A 25,619-nucleotide genomic window follows, 5' to 3' on the forward strand; every position below is an offset into this window, starting at 1 on the left:
AGGAGGAAAATGAAGCCATTCATGTCAGGGGCTTGGTCAGTTTTTTTATGCGGCTTTGAGCGAATAAGCTGCAGCTAATGGACGTAATGAACGTACATAATACTCTCGTTAATATAGAATAATATATATATATATACAGAATTTGTGTAATTATCCATGATAGCGTTGCCCTTAGCCTTTAGTTAATGGAGAGATGGCGGACTACCCGGGACCATTCAGTGATCAAGATCGGACGATGCGATGTCCTCACCAGCGCCTCCTAAGTCATCAAGTACTCGTTTATTCTAAGTACATCAGAATAGTTCGCATGTGTTAATGCCGTTGGGTTTATGTACAACTATCGGGTGCTAAGGCATTCTCTATTTAAGTAACAACTGGTTAATTAATTCCTGACTTTTATTAAATCCACTCCTGTAGATTATGTAACTTGAATGACTTCAACCAACCTAAATCCAGGTAACCACAGCCTACGACAATCACCGCCCACTCAAACAAAAGCCATGTCTCCAACCGTCATCCTCATCCGCCACGCCCAGGCATTGCATAACCTTTCTCATAAGTTTTTCCCCTAATCGTATACCATACAATTAATTACTGACGCTCACCACAAGACTACACCATCCCAGACCCCCCGCTTACAGGTGAAGGCGAGGCACAATGCGCCAAGTTGCGAGAAAACCTCATCGCAACCTTCTCCCAAGATGTAGAGAAACCCGATGATATCGCTATCGTCGTGAGTCCCATGCGTCGTACTTTGCAGACAGCCATGCTGTCTCTTGACTGGCTTGTCGAGCAAGGTGTGAAAATCGAAGGCAATGCAGACTGGCAAGGTAGTTCCATGTCTATTCACCAAACTGTTACAAATCTTACTTATTACTTGGGTAGAAAACTCGGATAAACCTTGTGATACAGGAAGTCAAGTATCTTCCGTCGCAAAAGACTTTCCCCAAGTCAACGTCTCCACTGTCGACGCCGTCTGGCCGGACAAGAGATCTCCTGCTGGTCGGCGGTACGCTTATACCAAGAAGTCCATCCTCGCCCGTGGAAAACGTGCTTTAGAGGATCTCCATAAGCGACCCGAGAAGCTCATATTCGTGGTATCCCACTCTGGGTTTCTCAGGTTAGGTGTCACTGGATATTGGTTCTTTAATAGTGACTACCGCGTGTTCGACTTCGAAGCCGAGAGGGGCGTCGAGGGTGAGTTGAGAATCGCGCAGCAGGAGAGGACTCTTGCCGGTGGTCTGGGACTCTCGTGGAAGGATCCTGTTGCTCTTGGGGGTGATCTACCCGAGGAGGATCCTGAAACCGATCCCAGTGCTACTTGATGTTCAGCTTTGTCGTTGACTTGGCTAGTTTCACATCTGTAGAATGACTTCGATATATAGATACAACAGCGGTAGTTTCAGGATCTTACGAGCCAAGGATATACTCTCTTTTGCATAATTATATATATCTTTCTTTATTCTTAGTAGCTATCATACGATCGTGATGTTACAATATTGGTACACACTATATCCAATGCTGTTCGATTACTCTATCATCTCGACATGAAACTTTGGAAAGCTGACTGATCGATGACGACGTTGCCCACGGCACGCAACCTTTTTCTTCCCTCCTTTTGCTTCTCCAACAACTTCCTTCTTCGTGACACATCAGCAGCATGGAGCTTGGCGAGCACGTCCTTGCGGAACGGCTTAATGGTTTCTCGTGCTACAATGCGGTTACCCGCAGTGGCTTGGATGACAACCTCTGGATTTCATGTTAGCACTGACCACATGGTGCTTCGAAAAGTGGATGAAAGGAATATGAGTAGGACTTGACTTACCAAAATGCTGTCGGTCAACATGCTCTTTGAACTTGGTCACCCATTGCTTTCCAAGACGATCAACCTGAGATGTATGCACAACCTTACAAATAGCATCAACAGGTTGTCTGTTCACCAGAAGTTGGATCTTGACCAGGCTGCTCTGTTGCCAGCCTGCATCTTCATAGTCCAGTGTAGCATATCCCTTGCTATGGCAATCTGTTAGTGACGCTCGAAAAACGAGGTATGGCGAGAAACATACGTGACGCTCTTGAGCTTCCCAAAAAGATCATCTACCAGCTGGGCCGTTGGGATGTGGTACTGCAGAATAACCTGTGTCGTGTGAAAGAACTCAAGGCTCTTCTGTTCACCACGGTTGGCCTCGCACAACTCAATTACACGGCCTAGGTACTCCTCCGGCATGGTAATAGTAGCTGTTACATAACTGCACACCGGTTAGCATAATTTCCAATGGCCCCAAAATTCACAAAAAGAAACTCACGGTTCAAACAGCTGGGACTGTTTGACTTTCGGATTGCTGGTCTCCGGAAACAGCGCTGGGTTCTGTACGATCTCCTCCGTTCCGTCGGGCCAGATGATTTTGGACGGTACTGTTGGTTCCGTTAGGATGACACTTCGTCCGTGTTCCTGTCTCAAACGATCCTGAAACACAGAGCAGTGCAAGCTCCCCAGAAATCCCAAACGCCAACCCGCCCCGAGTGCCTCGGAGTGGTCCTTCTGCAAAGTCACGCTACGGTCGTTTAGCACCAGCTGATTGATGCTGTCGGCAAGGCGACCATAGTCGCTCTGATCAGTGGGAAATGCGGCGACGAAGACCATAGGTTTGGGCTCTTCGAATCCGGGGTAGGGTTCGACCTGGTCTTCGCAGCCCAGGAAAGTAAACGTGTCACCGAGCTTTGCATCTTGAATCCTCTTCATGCCTGGATTAAAGAAAACGTAGCCAACTTGGCCAGCGCTGAGGCTCTTTTGTGGGATGGCGTGAGGGTATTGGATGCCTACTTGACCAACAGTGTACTTCATACCCGTACCCATGGAGATGACATTATCGCCAGCTTTGATTGTGCCATCAAAGAGTCTAACCAAGAGTACGACTCCACGGAAGTTGTCGTACCAAGAATCCACCAACATCATCCTTAGTGGCTTTTTCTCATTGCCCACGGGATGAGGTATTCTCTCAATGACAGCAGGCAAAACATCTGGTACGCCCTTACCCGTTTTAGCGCTGAGTAGAACGGCGCTCTTGGGATCCAGCTCGAAGCTATCTTCCATCTGCTTAAGCACACGAGGAACATCAGCCGCAGGCATATCGATCTTGTTCACGACTGGTACCAGCGCAAGATCCTGTGCAAATGCGAGGTGAAAATTCGACACAGTCTGGGCCTGGATCCCTTGTGATGCATCTACAAGAAGCAGTGCGCCGCCACAGCTGGCATATGATCTCGTAACCTCTGCTCTGAAATCGACGTGGCCAGGTGTATCGACCAAGTGAAGCAGGTAATCTTGGCCTTTGTAATTGTGAATCATGGTACACGTCTGCGCCTTGACAGTGATGCCTCGCTCTCGCTCAACATCTAGCTTATCCAAAATTTGTTTGTTCGCATCGCTTGCCGATATCGTCCCCGTATACTCCAGCAACCTGTCGCTCAGCGTACTCTTTCCATGATCGATATGCGCAACGATACAAAAGTTTCGATATCTCTCGATCGGAATTGCGGCGATTCGGGCCTCGAGGTCAGCTGGTGTCGGTTTCGTATTCGTGGAAGCATATGCGCGAAAGGCTGGGACAAGGCGTGGTGCGCTACGCAGCAGTATTCTGTTGTGGCATACGGGCCATGATGGTCTAGCTTGCGAGAGGCATTGCCGACTCCAGGCACGGCCAGCGCTCCAAGCCAGGCTCATCTAGACTTTTCTCGGGCACATTTGGCCAAAAGAGTGATAGAGAATAGTCGAGCCACTTCAATGGCTGGAAAGTCGTTTGAGTGGAACGAGCAGGTCGGGAAGATGAGGTTGCAGACAAAAGATTTGCCCATCCGCGGGCATGATGGACGAAATCCTCAGGCGTAGTGGAGGTACGTACCGTACCTGTCTACAGCTGCGATTCCCCGCGCTATTCCATTCTTGGCCACTGAAAGAAGCTTTGAGATGCTGAGCACCCAGTTCTAGCAAATCGAAACTTCGAAAGAAGCAACATACCTGCTGCTTTAGATGATTGGGTGAGTATCACAAGTACTTTGTTCCGAATATATAGACTTGTTCCTTTACCAATTAAGTATTTGGTCATTGAAAAAATACATTCCTTCGCCCTCATCGAGACGTATGCCATCCATCACATCATATATATTGAGAACAAACGTGCTTTAAAGTGAAACATATAGATCGCTTGGGTATCGTGCCTTTCCCGACATGCGGAATACATCTAAGTAGTTCGCCGAATAAAAACGAAGACACCATTGCCTGCTTGTCCATGCATCATAACTACCGATTCCCAGTCATCCATCTCTTTCATTTCACATCAAGTAAGAACCCATTCACTGCCGCGCTTAAGATATTTGTCGAGCAACAGTCCCAAGTCTGCCAGAACGAATCGGCATATATAAAACCCAAAGAATTCAGCGGCGTGTCTAGTGCAAAGCTCAAGCCCAACTTGGGTCTTGTCAGCATGCCGCAAGCCAGGGTCTTCTACTTGTCTGGCTATTTGATCTATACAATGGTCAGTAACTTATTCAACCTCAGCATGAGAAGTGAACATACCAATAGCTTGGGCTGCATCAAACAGGCGCGCCAATGAGCTCATATACATCGCGTTAGGGCCCGTGAATTGGACCTGTGCCAGATCCCGCTTCGTTGGCCGGTTTGTTGGGTTTGGTGTCATTGGTAGGCTGGCGAGACTGGGTATCTCCTTATTCGTCTCTGTTCCCCTGCTTGTATATGCGCTGCCAAGTCCGACTGCCGAGTTCTTGGAACGCAAGCGCCGCCATGAAAACGACGATTTCCCAGAAACGCTGGCCGAACGTGGCACGCCCGTGGTCGTATCGCCATCGCCGGTAGATGCGTCCTTGAAAAGAGTTCCCGATCCCTGCACACCCACTTCATTGCCAAGCTTGCGGGTCAACGCCGTCTGAACCTGTTCTAAGATGCCTTCCAGGGACTGCATTTCTTCTAGAACGGCATCGGCATCATAGGTATTTACTTGGGCAATTTTGAGCAAAGCAGCTGTAAGAAAATCGCAATTGGCCACCTTATCCTCAATGTTCTTTAGCTTCACTCCTTTCACTCTCCAAACATCCCGGGAGACGAAAAGTTTGCTACTGATGTAGCCACCCTTTGGATGAGCGAGGGTTTGGTAAAGGCACCGCATTAGCCAGAACGGCCGGAGCATAAAATCGGTAGGACAGGGTTCCAAGGGAGCAGGAGCGTCCGGATAAAGGGGATTAGGTGAGCCTGGGCTTGTCGGAGACTGGAAGAAGTCGTCAAATAGAGAAAGCCCAGCTGCGTTCGTTTCTGATCGTTCGCGAAAGGAAGCTGCCAAAGGCGTAGGCAGTGCGGGAACCGATGGTGCATTAAGAGACCCAAAAGGATTGCTTCCAGGAGTTCCAGGGGACATATCTGAACTTTCCTCGAGATGGGTTAAAGACATATTGCGGCTTTTCATACTTCTCAGGCTGGATGACGAGAAGTTCTTCCTCAGTTTGCGTGTATTTGGCGAGCCGGTAACGTCATCGTCACCCTTTTCTGAACCTAGGTGGCCATATGGTGATGCTGTGGGTCTAACTGCCGTTGTATCTGTTGGACTGGCCTCGAATAACGGAGGCGAAGGTGGTCTATAAGTTGTACCCGTCGCTTTCGCATCGATGTCGGTTTGAGTATCTGACCCCTGGTGACCAGCCTGAGCCGATCTGGTCTGTCCTGAATCACCAGCTTGCTGAATAGGCAGAGCGAGCTTGGATGTCTCAATTTTAAGCTGTTTCGGGTTCTGTCCTGACAGTCTCCTATTGCGCACGCTTTGCGCGGACGACCCTGGTCGTTGGGGCAATTCGGGAAGAGATCCCGTCGGTGGAGGCGCAGCCGGACCATGTGCGATATTCGTGAAAGGTGGTAGTTCTGTGACAGTTGACAGTGAAGTAGCTCCTGTCGGAGGATTTGAGCCCTGTGAACTATGCCAGGTACGCGAAGTCACGCCACTAGAGTCGGATTCCCTTGGAGGTGCAGGGCGATTTCTGTACGACTCAAGACCATAGTCTCGAGCAATCTCGTCCAGGATTCTCTCTTCCTCATCTGAAGAGTTGTCGTTGTAAAAGTCGTTAGTTTCCTCATACTCAGTGTAAGAGGTCTGGTATTGCTGTTGCGCTCGTGAGTCTCTCTCCATATCATAAAGCTCCTGCTCTGTTTCCCGAACTCGTTGGCGAGCCAGTTCAACTCTACGCATGGCATTGGCTACCACGTCCTCTCCTCCTTCCGTTGGCATCACTTGTCCGTTATCTGTTGGACTCATCGGCTCATAGCCGTCGTTATATGCCGCTTCGATGGCTGCATCTAATGCAGTGTCAAATTCAGCCTCGGTTTCCCCGCTAACATTTCGAATATGTTTCCTTCTGAAACCAAGTGACGAAGTTCGTGAGTGAACGGAAGATGAAGTTGACCCTCCTGATTCGTCGATGGGATCTAGCCAAGAGTTCATGCTGTCGTCGCGGAAATGTGTATGTGGCACGCTGCGTTCGGGCATTGAGTCAACCAGCTGATCATGATGCATGGAAAAGTCAGATCGTATGGGCTCGTTCATGTCGTCGACTTCAGGCTTGACTGGCGATGGAGCGCGCCTAGGAGATAAAGGGGCTGGCATATACGGGTTTGCAGATCGCTGTGGGAGTAAATGTTCAGGAGTTCGGAGGCGCACAGGTGATCGCGAGAAAGACGATTGGAGGAGTCCTGGCTCGGGGGTAAGAGTTGTAACAATAGGCTTCGGTTTACTTTGCACGCTTCGTCTCTTAGAACTAGCATCTTCATCTCGGGGCGGGGAGTTGACCACCCGGGGTTGCGGGCTATGGTTGTTTATTCTCGTTGAAGTCGCAGTCGCGGTGTCAAAGACAGTGGCTTCGTCGGGGTCATCGTCGTCGTCGTCGTCATCTAATTGTAACATAGATTCGGTCTCAGAGCGCTGAGCTAGACTTTCGGGCCGGGCTGGCAGAGCTTTGGTTTCTTCTTCTTGCCAAGGGGCCATCTGGTCCAATTCGTCGATTCGACTGGTGTAAGTGCGTCGCTAAAGTATAATGTCAGTTATCGTGCTTTGTTTCTCTGGGAAGCATCCCTACAATTGCTTCAAGCTTGCGCTTATCCTCATCGGCGGTCGTCTTCTGCAAAACCTGCTGCAGGAGATCACAGGCTTCTGCATAGGCTTCCCGTGCCCCCTTAAAGTTTTGTGCATTATCCAACTGTACTGCTGTATTGGCCTTTTGTAACGCACGGTGTAGCATGGCCTTTTGTGACGGCGGTTTGGATCCGCGTCCTTTGTCTGTACTCCCTTTACCAGATCGATTCCTGGAATGACCTCTTTGAGGCGGGTATGCCTCTTGATCCTTGTCGTAAGGCATGTTGGGTCTGTAAGTAGCCATTGAACGCCCGCTCGCTGGTGTAGATGTCGTGGACTGGGCTGGAGAGTCCGGTGTGTTGGAGCGCTTCAGGGACTGTCCCTCCTGGTGAGCGACGGTCGAGCGCCCAGGCCTACCCAAACCAGAACCAGGGCCAGCCCCTTCAGTTTTGATATTGAGAAAATCGTCTAAACCTTGGGGTGGCTCCAAGGGCGATAATGCGACAATCAACGGTAGAGATTGTGGCAATTGACTTCGCTCTTCTCGAGGGTTCGATGTAAAACCGTCAACGTTAGAAACGGAGGAGACGTTGCGGCGATGCTTTTGGAGTTTCCTAGGCGATGGTTTGGAAGGCGGTGGAGAGTTGTCAATGAAAGTGGTCGCATCGATACTGGGGCGGCCACCAATTCGCGGATGATTAACGTGGGGAGGTAGCGCCGAAATACGACTGAAATTCGGCGATACAGTCGAAGAAGGCAGGCGATTCAATAACCACGAACTGTCGGCGGCGTTGTGTGGGACTCTGTGCCCAGGAGTAGTGGGAGATAAGCGATCGGAACTCTCGAAAGCCCCAGGTCTTGGTGAAGGCTCAATATGGGGTGGTGGGAGAAGTGAAGAAGTTCGAGGAAGCCGGGGTCCCGGGGGCTTGTGATGATGATAGGCGTTTAGAGATGGTGAATTCGCAGATCTCGACGGGTCGCGATAGTAGTGATTATTAGGTCCAGAATTAGTCGGTACGGAAGCGGGTTTATTAGAGTTTGTGTACGCATGTATAGCCCAGGGCGGCGAGACAGCAACTGCAACTGCAGCTGGAGGAGAATTAGATGACAACGACGCGCTCGGACGGTAATGGTCGTGGATTCTAGAGGATGAGATCTGACCGTCGTGCATCTCTTTGACTTCAAGCCAAACCAATCCGGCGATGCTACTGGATCCGAACCAAAAGCCAACAATTTCCCCCTTTCCCTTGTACACCAGTCCTGGCGATTTTAGGGGACTGCTAAGGGTAGTGGAGGTCGGGTTAGTGGAAGCCTGGGCCCTTTCCACTGGACGGAACAGCACAGTTCAAGTGCCAACTCGTGGGTTCTGCGGTGCGTTCGTGGAGAAAAGGCCCGCGAGCTAATGGGATGGAGCGAGGTCCGCTTCCGGCGCGATTGGCTATATCAGGTACTGCTGTACTGGAGAATGCACGGAACAGTTGTAGGATGTAAATGCGTATGGGTGCAAAATGGCATTCTCATTTCGGTGTCCTTTGGTCGGTATTCGTAGTCATTGAGGCCGTGGCTGAGTCAAGGGATGGGATGCAGAAGCCAGGTTGAAGCATTAAAGAACTCAAGTCGGTTCCAGAAACAGATCAGTCACCCCATAGCAGCAAACTTAACATATGCACATAAGTAGGTCGATAAACCAAACTTACTTATCCATGTCAGGGGAGAAGCCGTACCTGCATCTCGAGTTCTGGTTGGTGGTTTGAGGCATCGGTACCTAGGGATTGCGTTCTTGCTGTCTCCAATTTGTGACAGCCTAAAGAGTGACCGGCACTTGCCCTGTGCGCTGCCTTCCCCGGCGCTTCGGCCAATATTTCCACAGTATCAGCTGATGCAGTTCGAGTCTTCCAGCAGTCGCCAGGGTATCAGAGAAATTGACCGGCGAGAGCATAAGAAGTAGAATAATTCGGTCACTTTATTCAGGCTTAGATTGGCATTTGGGCTAATATTCTCTGACGACCTAAACCTGAGAGGACAATTCTTCTGCTAAGTTAGCAGGCACTAGGCAGTTCGCGTCCTAAGCGATGTTACTGTGCGGTGCGGTACTCCAAAGCTCCATGTCTCCACGCTGTCTCGTTTCAGTTCTAGCTTGTAGGTAGCCTTATGTAATGCCTGCAACAAACATCAAACATTCATCATAACCATACCAGTTTGAGCAGCGCGTCGCTTCAAAGTATCGCCAGTCGCGAAGCAATAATTTGGGTATCAAAAGTTGGAAGCAACAATTCTGACCTCTCATTCGTTCAATCCACCAACTCCTGCCATGGCTAGTGTCGATGATATCTTCAAGGTCAGTTTGTTTGTTTACATTTGCTCTGCAATTTCAGTTTCTAACAAGCTTCTAGAGCTCCGGCATCTCAGGCAAGCGCAAGCTTGATCCCATTCGAGATCCAAGTAAGTTTGCCAAACCTCGATCGCAAAGTTATATATCACTTATACGGCCCAAGACGAAATTTATAAATCCGCAAAATTTAACACCAACGACTCAAACCGCCATGCTCAAGTCGACGATGCGCAAGACGAAGATGAAGATATGGAAGCTGGCCCAGCACCTCCTCCCGCCGAAGACGACGATTTCGGCCCCGAGTTACCTCCTGATGACGACGAAGGCCGCTTCTTCGGTGGTGGTATAACGAAACAAGAATCAGAGATCCTCGACTATGTAGACGAAGCCGACGGCGGCAATGCGCCCGAAAAGATTGACGCAGCTTGGTTGCGGAAAACCGCTCTCAATTTCGAGAAGCGTATCAACAAGAACGCCGAGCTTCGCGCCAAATTCGAAAACGACCCTCAAAAGTTTATTAGCAGCGAAGCCGATCTTGATGCTGACATCAAAGGCCTCTCTCTTCTCTCGGAACACCCTGAACTATACACAGAATTCGTCAAGACAGGATGTGTCGCCAGTCTAGTCAGCCTTTTGGCGCATGAAAACACCGACATTGCCATCGACGCTATCGAGATTATGGGCGAGTTGACCGATGAGGACGTTTCTGCAGAGGAAGAACAGTGGAATGGCTTGGTAGATGCCATGATGGACGCTGATCTTCTGGGCCTTCTTGTCTCCAACTTCTCTCGCCTGAACGAAGACGATGAATCAGATCGCAATGGTATTTACCATGCTTTAGGGGTGATTGAAAACTTGTGTTCTCGACAATCTGTCGCTGAACGCGTGGGTGAGGACGAGAAGCTTCTACAGTGGCTCCTTCAGCGCATTCAACGAAAGGAGGACCTTGTCACTCAGAACAAGCAATATGCTGCAGAGATTCTGGCAATTCTTTCTCAAATATCTACCGCCAACCGAACCCAATTAATACGCCTTGACGCGGTGGATCTCCTTCTTCAGCTCGCAGCCCCTTACCGAAGACGCGATCCAGACAAGGGTGGTGAGGAGGAAGAGTACATGGAGAATATTTTTGCCACCCTAACGTGCTTGACGGATGAATCTACCGGAAAGACAAAGTTCATCGAGGCTGAGGGCGTAGAGCTCTGTCTTATTATGCTCAAGGAGGGAAAGAAGAGCAAGCAACCTGCTCTTCGTCTCGTCAACCACGCCGCAGGCGGCAACTCTGGCGTCGAAGTCTGTCAAAAGATCGTCGAGGCCGGTGGACTCAAGTCACTCTTTACTCTATTCATGAAGACTCAGGATCACCGACTAGCAGAGCATCTTGTGGAGATCTTCGCTTCAATGCTGCGTCTCTTACCCGCCAACTCGGCAGAAAGGATACGAACACTAGCAAAGTTCGTTGAGAAAGATTACGAGAAGATCACAAAGCTCATCAAGTTTCGCCGGGATTATGTTGCCAGGCTTTCACTGGCAGAGCAGCAAAATGACGCCGAGAAGGCCGTTACCTCAGCAGATGATAAAGAAATAGCTGAGCTGGAATGGTTGTCTCGAAGAATCGATGCTGGTCTCTTTACACTACAGACGATTGATACGGTTTTGGCTTGGTTGGTAGCAGAAGACACAGGCGCATCACGCAAGGTTAAGCAAGTGCTTGCCGAGCGAGACGAAAAGGTTTCAGTAATTGGGCGTACATTAAAGGAGCAGTTGGATGCTCTGGACACAACAGAGGAGAACCAGGATCTAAGGGACATGTTGAGTACTCTAGTCGAGTTTGTTCAGTAAACTTAATAATCAAAAAGGCGTCCAGCGGACGGAACGCCGCGGGGTGACCAGTATAGAACGCATGGCCTTGCTCTCTTGTAACAAATCCTCCTCGTGCCTAATCTATCGTCTTCCGAAGTGTAAAGCGAGCGCCGTTTATTATAAACATCGTGACTCCGTCGGGGGCACAGCTCAGGACGACTTGGTAGGGGCGACAGGGTTGACGTCGAAAACAGCGCTGAGGAGGTTCTTAATAACCTGAGCCTGGCCCTTCTTTCCAGCCTCCTGGATACCCTTGATTTGGGTATCGGCTTCCTTGTTAGCTTCAGCCTCGGCCTGTTCGTTGCCCTTGCTGTGCTACACAGACGTCAGCGACTTGGTAATTCGAACAACCGAAGATGATCATACCTCGGCCTCGAACTTCTTAAATTCATCGTCCTTCTGGGCCTTGTAGTTGGCTATCTCTTGCTTGGCTTCATCGCGAGCTTCCCTGACGCGCTTGGTGCGGTCTATCATTCGGAGTTAGACGGACAGATTACCAGGTCGAAAAGGAAATGGCGCTTACATTCTCGGGCTGTGTATCATCAAGTTAGCGATCTAAACAAGGCGGGGAGTAGTTGGGTTATCGAACTCACCCTTTTGAACAATCTTGGAAGCATCTTGCTCAGCCTAATGACGCTAGTTAGCTACAATACCGTATTGAGCACCAGCGCAAGGCAGATCCTACTCTGAGAAGCTCCTGGATGCCGGCCGAGTTCTGGGCAGACTGTCGAAGCGGGTTAGCAACATCATTCGCTCATGATCGCGATGGAGCTAACCATGATGTCGTGTTATGTAAAAGTCGTGGTGTTATAGCGATCTAATCAGTCGTGTGAGAAAGATGCGGGATTAGGTTCGAGGACCGGGTCGTGATGCGATGGTAAAGTGTCGATGAATGGAGTTGAAGATGGAGTTGCGAATGGCTGCAAGGCAAGGTACGGTACCTAGCAGTTGACGGCGGATTACGTCTGAGCTTGGGCAGGTGCTGTTGGAGCCAGCTGATTCGCAGGTACCGCTAGGTACCTTTGAGTTGGTGTCCGGGCTCTCCTCCAGTGGAATCTGTTGCGCTTAGCGCGTGTCGGAGCCGCGTTTCAGCCGCCATGCGCCTTCACGTCATGGCGTGATAGGTCCCTTCTTTTCGCAGTTGGATCATTCTTTTTCTGTCTAAATATTGTTCCGTACATATTATCGAGTTGCCCGACGACTTGAAGAACAACCTGGAATTGCAGCAATCGAGTAATTGCATTGATCATCGATAACCCATCAACGGCCGACCCGAAACTCCGACATCATGTCTCGAGCATCTAAGCTCACTCTGCTGGGCACTTCGCTGGGCACGGTCGGCATAGTCTTTGCTGTGCATTTCCAGCAGAAGTTCGAGCGGGAGGTACGTCGATCTTACACACCAGGCAGCTCCTACGATACACTCCAAAAATCATGTAGCTGTGAGGCTAATTCTGATTTATCAGGCTATGCACGAAGGTGTTATCCGCGATATGGAACAGCAGAGAGTCAAGCGAGAAAGACAATTGGACTTCGATTTGCAAAAACAACTGGAGGCAGAGTACAAACGGGAGCAGACAGTGCATGACTCGATAGCAGCAGCCGAGAAAAGTCTTCCAAATCGATAGCACAACGGCGAACATCAAGAATTAAATGTATTATTACTGTACACTCCTCTCAAAGCCACCAAGCTACCATGGTCACAATTCAAATTTGGTTGCATCAACGCGTTTCATTGTTTTTACTATCCTGACCCTGATGATATACTAACTCTGGACATGAACCCCCTCTCTACATTACAAAGCGTTATTAGGTTGCGCTGGCAGGCTTCGTATGTCTGCCAGGGTCACCATTCGAGGCTTGTTTTAATATATCTCCTCTTTTTGCCTCTTCTGTCTTTTCAATTTTTTCATGCCATTGACATTTAACGAATTGAAACTCCGGATCGGTTGGTAAACATTCTGGCGGCAATGTTCATGGCCTGTAGCTCCTGGAAGAGCAGCTTGGCGGCGTAAGGAATGTGGATCTGGGCAATCTTGGTCTTGTTCTTGCAAGGTCGGCACTCGAACGACTGCTTGGAAAGGTTGCTGGAATACATGTTAGGGGTTATTCATTGTCATGGGAAAAGTAAAACTTACGCAATCGGCGTCATGAGTCCACAAATTTCACAGACATGGACTCGGAAGGCATCAGACACCTCAAACAAACGTTCCTTCAAGAAGGCAGCAGCACCATGAGCAATCATGCAATCACGTTCCATTTCTCCGAATCGAAGACCACCATCTCGAGCACGACCTTCGACAGGCTGTCGGGTCATAATCTGGACGGGACCACGGGCACGAGCGTGGATCTTGTCGTCCACCATGTGACGAAGTCGCTGGTAGTATGTAGGTCCAAAGAAGACTTGGGCGCGGAGCTTACGTCCAGTGTGACCATTGTACATAACCTCGAAACCTCGAGACTGGTAGCCGTGCTTTCTCAGAAGTTCCGACACGGAATCGACAGTGACATCGGTGAAGGGCGTCGCGTCACCCTCCATACCCTCAAGTGTTGAGACTTTACTTAGCAGACACTCAATCAAATGGGCAATTGTCATTCGAGATGGAATGGCGTGAGGGTTGATAATAATATCGGGAGTCAGACCCTCTCTGCTGAAGGGCATATCCTCCTGTCGGTAAGTTACACCAATTGTACCCTTTTGACCGTGACGAGAAGCAAACTTGTCACCAATCTGGGGGATCTTGGTTGTTCGTACTCGGACCTTGACGTATTTGACATTGTCGGCGTTGACGGTCAAGATGACTTGATCAACAATACCGTTCTCTGTACTTCGCAGAGGTGTAGAGATATCGCGGCGCTGGTGCGACTGAGTTCTGGTACCGAGATCTTGATTCTCCTGATCGATAGGCGCAGTCTTGCCAATGATGATATCTTCACCTGACACTCGCACACCAGGAGCCACGATACCATCCTCGTCGAGCTTGTCGTATGTTCCATGCTTCATTCGAAGCGTTGTTTGTTGGAAGGGCTTCTCGAATATTTCTGTGTAGTTAAGACCGACCTTCTTCTCCTGATCCGAGTATGATCGGAAGAAGAGACTGCGGAACAGGCCTCGATCAATACTGCTCTGGTTCATAATGACGGAATCTTCCTGGTTGTATCCTGAATAACAAGCAATAGCAACAATGGCGTTTTGACCGGCCGGCAATTCACGGAACTTGAGAAACTCCATGGATCGGGTGGTGGCGAGAGGCTTTTGCGGATAGTAGAGAATATTGGCCATAGTATCCATACGTCGAGAGTAATTTGTCAAGAAGAAACCCATAGCTTGTTTACCCATGGCAGATTGGTAAGTGTTACGAGGAGACTGTAAATCGTTAGACAGGCTCAACTTGATCGGGTGTGGGGATACATACCTGGTTGTGATCGGGGAAGGGAATGATACTGGCACAAATACCCAGAATCATACTGGGATGAATCTCACAGTGTGTGTACATGTGAGTTGTGGGGTTGACCTTCGTCTTCAGACGCTTGTTGCGTTCTTCCTCTTGCTCCCTCTTCTCTGCTTCTTGCTTGGCCCGCTTCTCTTCCTCTGTAAGATTAACCTCGTCCTGCTTCTGTTCACGATAGATTTCGAGATCTTCAGGCGTCATGCAAATCATTGCGGTTTCTTCTTCCTCGGCGTCGAGATACTCCACAGCTCCAGAGCGGATGAGGCCCTCCCATCCAATCTTTTCCGATGGATCAGCAGGTGGCTCTGCCTGCTCCTGGGCAATCTTGTTCACGAGCTCCTTTGTCAATACTAGCTGTCCCTTATTGATGCCGGTTTCGTAATCATCCTCTTGTTGCACTGTGAAGACTGGTCTCATGACTCGGCCTGCATCAGAGAAAATCTTGAATTCGCGGTCACGGATGTCACGAACAAGGGAAACTTCGAACTGGACGTAAGACTTTCGTCGTGTGTCCAGGACGGAGTTCACCAGGTGCCTAGGATCAGGGTGGACGCCGACCCAACTTCCGTTGACGAAAACCTTGGTCGCGTGAGGATATCTTGTTGGTTCGTACTCTTCAACAACTTCCATACCTCTGTTGATCATGAATTCGATCAAAGGCTCGGCTGGCGAACCCACACTCACGTAGCACATCAGCGACAAGTTCTTGACCAGACCACAAGCCTGACCTTCTGGTGTCTCGGCAGGGCACACCAAGCCCCAGTGAGTGTTATGCAGCTGCCGAGGCTTCGCAAGTTTACCATCACGACCAATAGGTGTGTTGGTACGTCGCAAATGTGAAAGAGTGGAAGCAAATGTATATCTGTTCAACACCTGAGAGACACCAGCTGTGGAGCTTGCAGCCTTCTTTTGATCTCCCCAGTTACCAGTAGCCAGGGAGTACTTGAGACCATTGGACAGGGTTCCTGGCTTGATGGCAACGTTCAGGTTGAAATGCCGGTTAGACTCAACGCAACGCTTGAGATAGTTGGAAAGCTCAGTGTTCATTCGCCTTATAATGCCACGGAAGAGCTTGGCCAACAGGGGACCGGCAAGATCAAGTCGCTTCTTTCCAAAGTGATCACGGTCATCGGGCTCACGACGGCCGAGCGCGCACTGAAGAAGCTTGTGCACCATATAACCCAGGAAGAACGCCTTGCGGGTCTCGCTACCCTCTGATTGGGAAATATGGGGTAGTGTCTCCTTCTGGAGAATGTCCTTTGCGACACGAACACGCTTCTCACGTCCGAGACTGGCCTGGTCTCGGTTTCCACGCTTTCCGATGAAATCGAGAGCAACTTCTCTGTCCTGGACACAGAAAGCTTCCTCGATACAAGGACGAAGCATTTCCAACATTTGACTATCGTTTCTGTCATAGCAAATGTGGTTGAGAATATCCTCATCAGAAACAACACCCAAAGCTCGGAAGACGATGGCAACGGGGAGATCAGCCTTGACGAATGGTAGAGTAGTCTGGATAGTTTGACCAAAGCCACCACGAGCAGAGTCTCCCTTACCATACAGCTTCATCATAAGACTGGAGATAAGACGTGAGCCCTTCTCAAGGGCACTTCGAATCTCAGCAGTGTAGGTAAAGGGGCTGGGCTGGGCTTTCTTGAAAACCTGGACGATATTGGCGGCAGAACGTTCCTGGGCGATCAGGACCTTTTCACTACCGTTGATAACGAAGTAACCACCTTGATCGTAGGGACACTCGTTAAGTGTGAACAGTTCCTCGTCCGAGTGCCTGCTCAGATGGCAAATCCTGGATTTGACCATGATAGGCATCTTACCCACAAAGACCATGTCTGATTGATCATCCCCACCCTTCATACTTTCACCACTCTCCTCGACCTCCCAAACGAGCTTGGTAGGATGAATTCCGGTTCGCCTGTACTCCGCCTGCTGCTCTTCGTCCATCTCGTTAAGAGGAATCTCCTTGTCGATGGCAACGGACACCTTCTTATCGATCTTGAGGTAAGTCGGTGAAGCATAGGTCAGGTTTCGGTCACGACACTCGTAAGGTAGGAGTGAAGTAACGGTACCGTCCGTCTCACTGATAGACGGACGGGAAACCAAGACACTGCCAAACTTGATCTCATATCGGCGAAGTGCGATCGACTGTCCAGGGGGCGAAGGCGGATTGTGCTGATCGAGAGAGATGTTGGCGTATTCGTTGACAAGATCCTGGACAGTAGTTTGTGTGAACTCATCGAAAGAGTCGGTCTGCTGCGATGCAAGACCCTTTGTCTCAAAGAAAGATGAGATCACAGTCCAGCAATCCTCGGGTGTGATACCCTCTTCGTAGCCATAATCGTAGTCGGAGTCGTTCTCGTAAGAATCGTCCATGATGTCGGTTTGAGTCGCTTCAGTTTATATAATGGGGTATCCGGTTTGTATTAGGTGTTGCGACAAGGAATTGTCGATCGAGTCGATAAAGATGCGCCGGTAGGCAGTTGCGTCGAAAGTTATTCAGCGAAGGACAAAGGAGCTAGAACAGCGAAGGCAGGGCGGTCAGTTTCGGACCTGGCACCTGAAGCACCCCGTGAGCATCTGCCGATAGATTGGGCAGATCGACAACAATCTCTAGCCAGGAGATGAGGTGAGGTTGGGGTATGCGCAAGGTGCGAGTAGGGGTGGAGAGGTGATGAATTTGTTAGACAATGAATCTTAACTTAGCATTCAGGAGCCTGAGGTTAAGGCGACGAGACGCGACAGAAATGCACTAATCCTGATAGCGTTAGTGTGATGTTGGTTCCGCCACGTTGATGAATAATACAAGTGCGGCGGTGTCTGTGGCACTCGAAAGTCTAGAAGCTTTGACTAACATCCTGAGGCAGAAATTTTGAATGCTCACAGGTATGTGACAGAAGAATTGTTCTCGAAGGCTTGGAGTGTTAAAATAACGTACCTAATTTAAGAGCGGTTCTCAACTGTCATAAAGCTACTAAACTGTTTTATTTATTGCGCTTCTAACGTCTTCTTCTTCTGACATTCTGAGGGCTCAGCTCATTACCATCTCAGTCCATTAAATTTCTCTGTGCTGCATCCACGATCCCTGTGCAAATCAGCTCATATTCCCTCGAGCATCACATAACCTTTGATGCAGGTGCGTGGCGACGTGCTTACTGTGAGGAAATGAGATAGGGGGAAGCCTACGTATGTACATACGCTTGTCATGTAAGGCACACTAGACTATCTAGACTTGAAGCCATCGCGGCTTCACAGTGAGAACAGAATCTGCCGTTGATCCGTCACATCCGCGAATCCGAAGTCTATTTGTTTCATATCTTGGCGATTCGCGTTGTGTTCCATTCGGCAGTGAGTGACATGCTGATGCTAGCTGTATCAACGGTTTATGCGGCCCGCGGTTATAGTGACAATCCAGCGCTAATCTTCCCTTACAAGGATTCATGTCAGGGATGGGTTGAGGAGAGCTGCATCTGTAATGAAGCTCAATAAAGGTTCTTAATTAGTCGACTTGCCTTTGAAAATTCTCAACCGCGAAGAATGAGGTCCATCCATGACCTGATCCTCTACTGGTCCTGGAAACCAACCACCAAGTGTTGAGTGAGATCTTTGGTCTCATAGCCACAAAAGGATTCTAGAATAGTTCCAACTAATCTCGTAATCCGCGGTTACCCGGCTGTTGGATTCGGTGGTTCATATTAACCACCTACAACGTGCATCGGTCTTGTCCACTTCCAGAACTTCAACGTTTTCCTCGATCGTTCAATCTCCAATCTCAGTCGTCTGAATCCCTGCTCAATTTCGGATTAGTCGGCCGAGAAGCTGTCAAATCTCCACAACTAATCCTGAAACCAAAATCTCCTCGTCCTCATTTCTCGCTCGTTCGGTCCAGCCTTGCCGTCCCATGCTCCTCACACCAGATCTGAAGCCTCTTATTAGTGGGAGATCTGACTCCGGACCCGATATGCTGACTAGCTCGATACATTGCACCACCATCTGGTCTTCATCTTGACTTACATGATCCTTTCGTGTTGTACCTGCGCTAGTGTACATGCACGACGGCTGAACTAACGGACCACTTGGAAGAATGTGCTCATGACATCTTGGATTTGTTGGCAGGTATTGAAGCAGCAAGGTCTAACCATGTAGGATCAGGGCTTTGGGATCTGTATATAAGATGGGAGTTCACAGCTGTGTCCTAGGTGTTCGACGCTGAAGCACTCCATTCCATTCACATTCCTTCACTTCATTCCTTACTTTATATACACTCTCTTTCAAACAAATTCACTCTTTAACAAAACCAATATCTTGCATCATGCGTTCTTTCGCTCTCCTCGCCCTAGTCGGTCCTCTTGCCGTGAGCGCTGCTTCTGGAAGTGGCCGCTCTACTCGATACTGGGACTGCTGCAAGCCTTCTTGCTCTTGGAGCGGCAAGGCTAAAGTCAATGCTCCCGCTCTGACTTGTGACAACAAAGACAACCCCATCACCAACACCAACTCTGTCAACGGCTGTGAGGGTGGCGGTTCTGCTTATGCTTGCACCAACTACTCTCCTTGGGCCGTGAACGACGATCTGGCCTATGGCTTCACTGCTACTAAGCTTGCTGGTGGCACCGAGGCCAGCTGGTGCTGTGCTTGCTATGCGTATGTCTTAGTCGCTCTATTACATCTTCCCGTGTTTTCATGCTAACTGTTTCTCTCTCAGTCTCACCTTTACGACCGGTCCCGTAAAGGGCAAGAAGATGATTGTCCAGTCCACCAACACTGGAGGTGACCTCGGTGACAACCACTTCGATCTTATGATGCCTGGCGGCGGAGTCGGTATCTTCGACGGATGCACCTCTCAGTTCGGAAAGGCCCTCGGTGGTGCCCAGTACGGCGGCATCTCCTCTCGAAACGAATGTGATAACTTCCCCGAGCTGCTCAAGGATGGGTGCCACTGGCGATTTGACTGGTTCAAGAACGCCGATAATCCTGACTTCACCTTCGAGCAGGTCCAGTGCCCCAAGGAACTCCTTGCCATTAGTGGTTGCAAGCGTGACGACGATTCCAGCTTCCCTGCCTTCAGTGGCAACACCACACCCAGCAAGGCCAAGCCCAGTGGTAAGAAGACTACTGCTGCTTCTCAGCCTCAGAAGACCGAGCAGGCTGTCCCTGTTGTTCAGAAGCCTTCTACCAAGGCTTCTGAGAAGCCGGCTGCTACTAAGCCCGCCTCTGAGCCTGTTGTTCCCAAGCCGGTTGTTTCCAAGCCTGCTGTCTCCAAGCCTGCCGCCGCGAACCCCACCAAGGTTGTCAACAAGCCCAAGTCAACCTCAAAGGTCGGTGGAACCAAGACTCACAAAAGTTGTTCTGCCACCAAGCCTACCAAGCTCGCTGCTCCTCAGAAGTCTGCTGTCGCTATGTACTACCAGTGCGGTGGCTCCAAGTCCGCCTACCCCGATGGCAACCTCCCTTGCGCTTCCGGAAGCAAGTGTGTCAAGATGAACGATTACTACTCTCAGTGTGTCCCCAACTAAGTGGTAGATCCACGAGGTTGATGTGGATGTGGAGGAGAGACCGTAGCAGGTCTCTCGAAAGGGGTCTTCTCTTTTGGGCAGGCTTGTCATTGTAAAACATGGCATCCTGGACCCGGTGTTCGGCCCGTGTTGTACATATCTAGCCTTCTCCGTATATATTTATGAAACCTCATGTCGGTGACGAACTGGCTGTAACCATTGACATACTTGTCGAGACAATTGTTTTGTGCCTTTTCTTGGTTTTCGGTGACATTCGCCTCTGCCGATATCTTGATGGGTGTTGACAATTCAGATTGAAATAAGTTTTCTATGAATGCATATCTTAATGCCTATGTTGAATTCTACGACAGGCAATATACGCTGCTATTAAGTTCCAAAAACTCCCAGCCAAATGGCCGTCTAATAAATGCGTTAAGTCGTGGCTATTTCTTAATACTTTTCTGGTACTCAGTATAAGCAGATACCACCAATCTCATCGTCCATGGTCCATGATCCAGCAAGACCTTTGATTTCCACATCTTCTGTCAAGCTCACATTGTCTGGAAGAGTCTTACCAAGGAAGAAATCATTCTTACCCTCGGTATGCATTTTCCTCTTCATGAAGCGTCTTGTCCACTCCTCAACAGCAGGCTCGCCTGTCTCGTCCCTTGCTTGTTTCAAGAAAGGAATCAATGCAGTGCCACCTGTGCCCTTCTGGTTATCCCTGTTTTTACGCGACGCGATAGCGAGGTTGACCTTGTTACGGGTCACTTCAGGGCTCCTTGAGCGACTGCGAGCACGAACTTGCTTTGATGGGTTGATGATGTAACGGGTGACGATATTGATGTGCTTATCTCGGAATGCACTAAGCATAGCCAGGCATGCATCGTACGCGAGACATAATTGCTTATCGGATTGGTGCTCCTCGACATACTCGCGGATGTTTGCAACGCTGGATACATCATTGAGGAATCGAGCATGAGGTCCGGGCATGTAGCGTCTCATCTCCATGATGAAGTTGTGTCGGTGCGAAGCGCGACCGCGATCGCTATCAGATGATGGGTCGCGAGACTCTCCCGTAGGACGGTGTTCAATGCCGAGAATGATGTCAAAGAACTGTATCAAACTGCTCTGAGCATTGCTACCACCACTGTACTGTCGGTAACTCTCCTCGCCAGAACCATCTTCGTAAATGACACCATTGGGGAGGCCAGCCTCTGCCATATTCTTGCTACCAGCAAGGAACGGTCGGATACGGTGATAAAAGATAGTTGGGTCGCAGCTCTCATGCATCCTCTGGAGAATATTTGTAAGATCTGTTAGACGCTCTGCGAAAGTGCGCAGGCATCGAGTGACGGCCGCGGTATCTCCATGGCGGGCAGCTGCGATAGCCGTCAACATAAGAGGAATAATTGGGGCTCCGCGAGCCTCAATAGCCACCGACACAAGATAGAACCATGATTCATCGAGGGCGCCGGTGTATGTGTTGAGAGTGGCGAGGTTCTCGAGGTTATCAATGTCCTCGTCAACGAAGAGCGGTTTAAAGTTCCAGAGACAGACAGCGGCATAGGTGGCGACTGGCGGTACTTCTAGGTGTGCTGAGATCTCCAGAAAGGGAACTGAGATAGACGCTGGTAGGCGGTCTGATGGTGAATCACCTCCCCAGATGTATCCGTGGGCCATAAAGCCTAGTAGCGAATAGGCGCGGCGCCACTCGGCCTCATGTTCGAGGCCGATTGTAGAGAGAATTGGTAGTCTGTCAATAACACCACGCAACCTGCGACTGAGAATGAGGGCCTGAAGGTTGGCGGCGATAGCCTCCCATTTGTTGTAGTAAGGATCCGGTAGGCGAGTTAATGGTAGAGTGTCCGGAAGGAAGCCGTGGGTAGGAGAGATGCCATACTCGGCCAGCACAGGAATAGAAGGAAGCATTGTGATTGTAGTTCTTTTCCTCCTTTTCTCTATGAGTTTATGGGTTGCGTGAGAGGGGTAAATCGTTTATGAAGGAACGTAAAGAATCAGGAGATGAGAGAATATAAGGAGCCGGCTTCCGGCAACCGGAGGGACGGCAGAGTGGGGCCGTTCCGGTAGATAGGTACTCAGTAGAGCGCACTGGGGCGGCCTTTTCACAGTCTGGGGTAGTAAAGAGCCAAGACCGGTAGTTGAAGGAAGAATGGAGTTGATGGAGAAAGAGCAAAAAGAATGGCCTGGTAGAAAATCCGGGGAAAGACTGTAGTCATACTATCGCCTCTATAAATGACTCTCCATCTCTTGCTCTCTTCCTATGTTTTCTCGTGCTAGCTTTGCGGCGAAACGGTTGAGCAAAGACCATGATTGGCTGGTTCGGTTGAGTGGACAGTTGAGAAGAAAAGAAAAATGGAACCGATCTGGATGCCGCGCAAGTGCGGCGCTGTTTTAATTAGCGCGCCTAACAAGTTTTTTTATTCTCTGGTCTTCCAGTTGAGGAATCAAGTGTGCCAAAGAGGTTACGGAGGTGCCGGCTTCTCCACGGACGTGAGGCCGGGTTGGGTGGTCTGATGGCTCCGTCATCGGCATGTTGATTTGTAACATTCAGATATGCATTAAGAGATAGAATTTGAAAGGACGAGTGTTGATATTATGTTACTTAAGTATTTGCTCGATAGTATTTAAGGTTTGTATCTGATGCTACACCAGCAGATTGTCTAGTTGCGAAAAGAGTCTCTGAATGGTCCGTCCGTACTGCACTACCCTATAGACAAATGCTTCTGTATTATTTCCGATGTAGAGGAACAAGTATCGTGAGAATAAGGCTCCCCGTCTCTTGACTGATTATCCACCCATTGGTATTAACTAACACGTTAATCCAGATAATGCCTATGATCTTTCAGGTTAAACGATTAAAAAATACCAAGTCAAGGTGCATATATGCAAGTCCATTTTGAGACCTGCACGCTTCGTCGTCAGACTACTTTATTTCGATCAAATATCCATTGAAGTTGTCTCAATAGATGATACACCTCAGAAAATGTTTCATAGTTTAGGTATGAGGAGCTTGATTATTTCCTAAGTTGTGATCTTCGGATCATCAAATGTAAATGCAAGACATCGCATTAATTGCGTCTTCAAACTTCAAGGACTTAAACCCCCACCCCCACTATCCGCGGGTCGGGTCGTTTTAGGAAGGTGCGTGGTACGTACCTCTATTACGTCGGTTCCATGTGGATGTTGTCAAAGACGCACGAACCACCAACCAGGCAAGCTACGACGACCTTCAAGGTCAACTACATTGGATGGGAATAGCTTCCTCCTTCGTCATTGTTCACCTTTCAGCACATTGGCCCACGATATCAGGGTTAGCGACACGATGCCCGTACCACAGCATGTGCTGAACTGGCTCTATAGCGTCCTTACCAGCGTGTGTATCTCTCCTCACGATTCCCCGCTTGTCGTCTATCACCAAGTCCAAGGCTAATATCAACGCGCTCAATAGGAATATCACGATGTAAACCGCGCTTATAATGATGTCGCACAAGCGCTAGACCACTTTTCTTCCTTGTCGCCCAAAACCGATGTCCATAGTACGTGATAATTAAAGCTACTAGAGCTATCGACAAGCTCACGCTTTAACCTCAACCTGTTCTGTCGCATTCGAATATTGATTGACCTTGCCAGCTTTTTCGAATGGGGCCAATGCCTTGCTGCTGCATCTCTCAGGGACGCTCCCCGTCAACTTTCGCGGAACTACATACCGGTTCCCCTTATCAATATGGGTACCACACGCATACCCACGAGAGCCGCCTATGATCTACGTTGTACCGACCGAGACGATGATGATACGACCAGGACAGCACATTGATCCGCAGGGTCTCGTATATCATCCTTACCTAGTTGGATGGGCCGAATACTGGGATGTACGTTGCCGCCCAAGCCGTAGCTATAGGTGATGCAAGTTGCTGACAAGATGTGTAGAAGTCCAATCTTCGCGACTTTCTGAATATCCTGACCGATGTCTTCGCAAAAGAACCCCCAGTTGTGGCTAGACAACCGCAGCAAGCTCGACCACCTCCTGTGCATGCTACTCCGACACCTCCTCCTGTCCCGCCTCCGCCTCCTGGTATGGGACCGGCTTCACGCCCTGCGACACAGGATCCGCACTCTTCAGATCAGCCGCGTCCTCCTCCTCCACCCCCCAAAGCCCCTCAGAATGCATCTCCTGCGCAAAATCGACCACAAACTGGGCCACCATTGCCTCCAATTCCGGGACAGTCTCCCGTGCAGTCTAATCGCATGTCACGCTACGACTCAGCTCCTCCTCTACCACCCCAAGTTAGGAGCCCGCCTGCGCAGGATCCGCGAATGCTTCGTCCGCAAGAGCAGTATCCGACTCGTCATATGCCTCCTGCTGGGCCGCCAATGGCGGCGCAACCCAGACACATGAATGATACACAGTCATTTACGCCTTCATCTCAACAACAATGGCAGCAAATGCCACTACAGCAACAGCAATATCAACAACCTCCACAACCGCCGACATGGGCTCAAGCTGCTCCACCACAACAAAGTCCTGCGAAACCACCTCCACCTCCTGATCTGCTTGACGAGCCCTTAGAGCTAGCATTGCCCAATACTACAGTAGCGGCACCTCCGATCCCACCCAATCCCGAGAAGGATGCGCTCTTACGGCAGTTGGCTCAGACACTGTACTCGATTAGAATGCGCAGCAGGCAGCAGAACGACTCAAGCATGGCTGGCTTACAAGCACAAAGAACAGCAATGTTGTCAGCGATACCTGCTTTCCAAGCTGAAGGCGGCCAATTGACGCAGCTTTCTAATGTACTAACGTCGAACTCTAATATTCTACACGATGCCCTTCATAAAGCGGATGCAGTCATTGAGGGATCCAAGAGCCACCCTGTGCCGGAAGTCGATGAGCTACTCGTAGCTCCCACTGTGGTCGCAAACCAGCTTTACACGCTAGTGGCAGAAGAGCGAGCTCTCGGTGACGCTATATTTATGCTCGGCCGGGCTGTTGAACGCGGACGCATCACTCCTGCAGTGTTTGCAAAGATGACACGGCATCTTGCAAGAGAGTGGTATTTAAAGAAGGCATTAGTACGAAAGATTGGACAGGGGATGGGTCTTGCCGCATGATCAAAGACGGGAAAGGATTAACGACGCAGCTCTCATGCCAAGTGGGTGGATTTGGTATTGTTCATGTATGCCTCCAGGATTGTGCATGTAGGGCAGTGTCAGGCACTTGGCGAGATCTGACAAGCAGCAGGGGGATTACGACACCCTTCGCTTTTGAAACAAAACCAGACGATCAAGACGGTTCGACCGGCTAGCTGGAGGCGCA

General features: G+C 49.7%; 10 protein-coding genes across 10 annotated transcripts; 5 read left to right on the forward strand and 5 right to left on the reverse strand.

Moving 5' to 3' along the window:
* Positions 1-431: 431 nt before the first annotated feature.
* FIESC28_10697 (uncharacterized protein) lies at positions 432-1,325 on the forward strand (the record flags this gene model as incomplete). Its single annotated transcript, XM_031164828.1, has 3 exons — positions 432-456; positions 612-830; positions 886-1,325. The coding sequence occupies 3 exons, from the start codon at positions 432-434 to the stop codon at positions 1,323-1,325; spliced, it is 684 nt and encodes a 227-aa protein (XP_031011120.1).
* Positions 1,326-1,537: 212 nt separating this feature from the next.
* FIESC28_10698 (uncharacterized protein) lies at positions 1,538-3,659 on the reverse strand (the record flags this gene model as incomplete). Its single annotated transcript, XM_031164829.1, has 5 exons — positions 1,538-1,749; positions 1,826-2,013; positions 2,067-2,249; positions 2,307-3,603; positions 3,653-3,659. 5 exons carry the CDS (start codon positions 3,657-3,659, stop codon positions 1,538-1,540), a joined length of 1,887 nt encoding a protein of 628 aa, XP_031011121.1.
* Positions 3,660-4,337: 678 nt separating this feature from the next.
* On the reverse strand, positions 4,338-8,889 carry FIESC28_10699 (uncharacterized protein; the record flags this gene model as incomplete). Its single annotated transcript, XM_031164830.1, has 4 exons — positions 4,338-4,525; positions 4,577-7,082; positions 7,135-8,410; positions 8,828-8,889. 4 exons carry the CDS (start codon positions 8,887-8,889, stop codon positions 4,338-4,340), a joined length of 4,032 nt encoding a protein of 1,343 aa, XP_031011122.1.
* Positions 8,890-9,441: 552 nt separating this feature from the next.
* On the forward strand, positions 9,442-11,304 carry FIESC28_10700 (uncharacterized protein; the record flags this gene model as incomplete). Its single annotated transcript, XM_031164831.1, has 3 exons — positions 9,442-9,468; positions 9,524-9,572; positions 9,626-11,304. The coding sequence occupies 3 exons, from the start codon at positions 9,442-9,444 to the stop codon at positions 11,302-11,304; spliced, it is 1,755 nt and encodes a 584-aa protein (XP_031011123.1).
* A 171-nt stretch (positions 11,305-11,475) lies between these two features.
* FIESC28_10701 (uncharacterized protein) lies at positions 11,476-12,104 on the reverse strand (the record flags this gene model as incomplete). The annotated part of the gene is made up of 6 exons (XM_031164832.1): positions 11,476-11,640; positions 11,692-11,792; positions 11,849-11,857; positions 11,919-11,952; positions 12,011-12,049; positions 12,102-12,104. The coding sequence occupies 6 exons, from the start codon at positions 12,102-12,104 to the stop codon at positions 11,476-11,478; spliced, it is 351 nt and encodes a 116-aa protein (XP_031011124.1).
* A 509-nt stretch (positions 12,105-12,613) lies between these two features.
* Positions 12,614-12,953, forward strand: FIESC28_10702 (uncharacterized protein; the record flags this gene model as incomplete). Its single annotated transcript, XM_031164833.1, has 2 exons — positions 12,614-12,709; positions 12,792-12,953. The coding sequence occupies 2 exons, from the start codon at positions 12,614-12,616 to the stop codon at positions 12,951-12,953; spliced, it is 258 nt and encodes an 85-aa protein (XP_031011125.1).
* A 296-nt stretch (positions 12,954-13,249) lies between these two features.
* FIESC28_10703 (DNA-directed RNA polymerase II subunit RPB2) lies at positions 13,250-17,165 on the reverse strand (the record flags this gene model as incomplete). The annotated part of the gene is made up of 3 exons (XM_031164834.1): positions 13,250-13,412; positions 13,464-14,692; positions 14,742-17,165. The coding sequence occupies 3 exons, from the start codon at positions 17,163-17,165 to the stop codon at positions 13,250-13,252; spliced, it is 3,816 nt and encodes a 1,271-aa protein (XP_031011126.1).
* Positions 17,166-19,101: 1,936 nt separating this feature from the next.
* On the forward strand, positions 19,102-20,302 carry FIESC28_10704 (uncharacterized protein; the record flags this gene model as incomplete). The annotated part of the gene is made up of 2 exons (XM_031164835.1): positions 19,102-19,430; positions 19,492-20,302. 2 exons carry the CDS (start codon positions 19,102-19,104, stop codon positions 20,300-20,302), a joined length of 1,140 nt encoding a protein of 379 aa, XP_031011127.1.
* Positions 20,303-20,749: 447 nt separating this feature from the next.
* FIESC28_10705 (uncharacterized protein) lies at positions 20,750-22,213 on the reverse strand (the record flags this gene model as incomplete). The annotated part of the gene is made up of 1 exon (XM_031164836.1): positions 20,750-22,213. One exon carries the CDS (start codon positions 22,211-22,213, stop codon positions 20,750-20,752), a length of 1,464 nt encoding a protein of 487 aa, XP_031011128.1.
* A 1,877-nt stretch (positions 22,214-24,090) lies between these two features.
* FIESC28_10706 (uncharacterized protein) lies at positions 24,091-25,414 on the forward strand (the record flags this gene model as incomplete). Its single annotated transcript, XM_031164837.1, has 2 exons — positions 24,091-24,174; positions 24,233-25,414. The coding sequence occupies 2 exons, from the start codon at positions 24,091-24,093 to the stop codon at positions 25,412-25,414; spliced, it is 1,266 nt and encodes a 421-aa protein (XP_031011129.1).
* Positions 25,415-25,619: the final 205 nt, after the last annotated feature.

The sequence above is a fragment of the Fusarium coffeatum genome (assembly GCF_003316985.1).
Source record: "Fusarium coffeatum strain FIESC_28 chromosome Unknown BRIP53273_contig_328, whole genome shotgun sequence".
Lineage (NCBI taxonomy): Eukaryota > Fungi > Ascomycota > Sordariomycetes > Hypocreales > Nectriaceae > Fusarium > Fusarium coffeatum.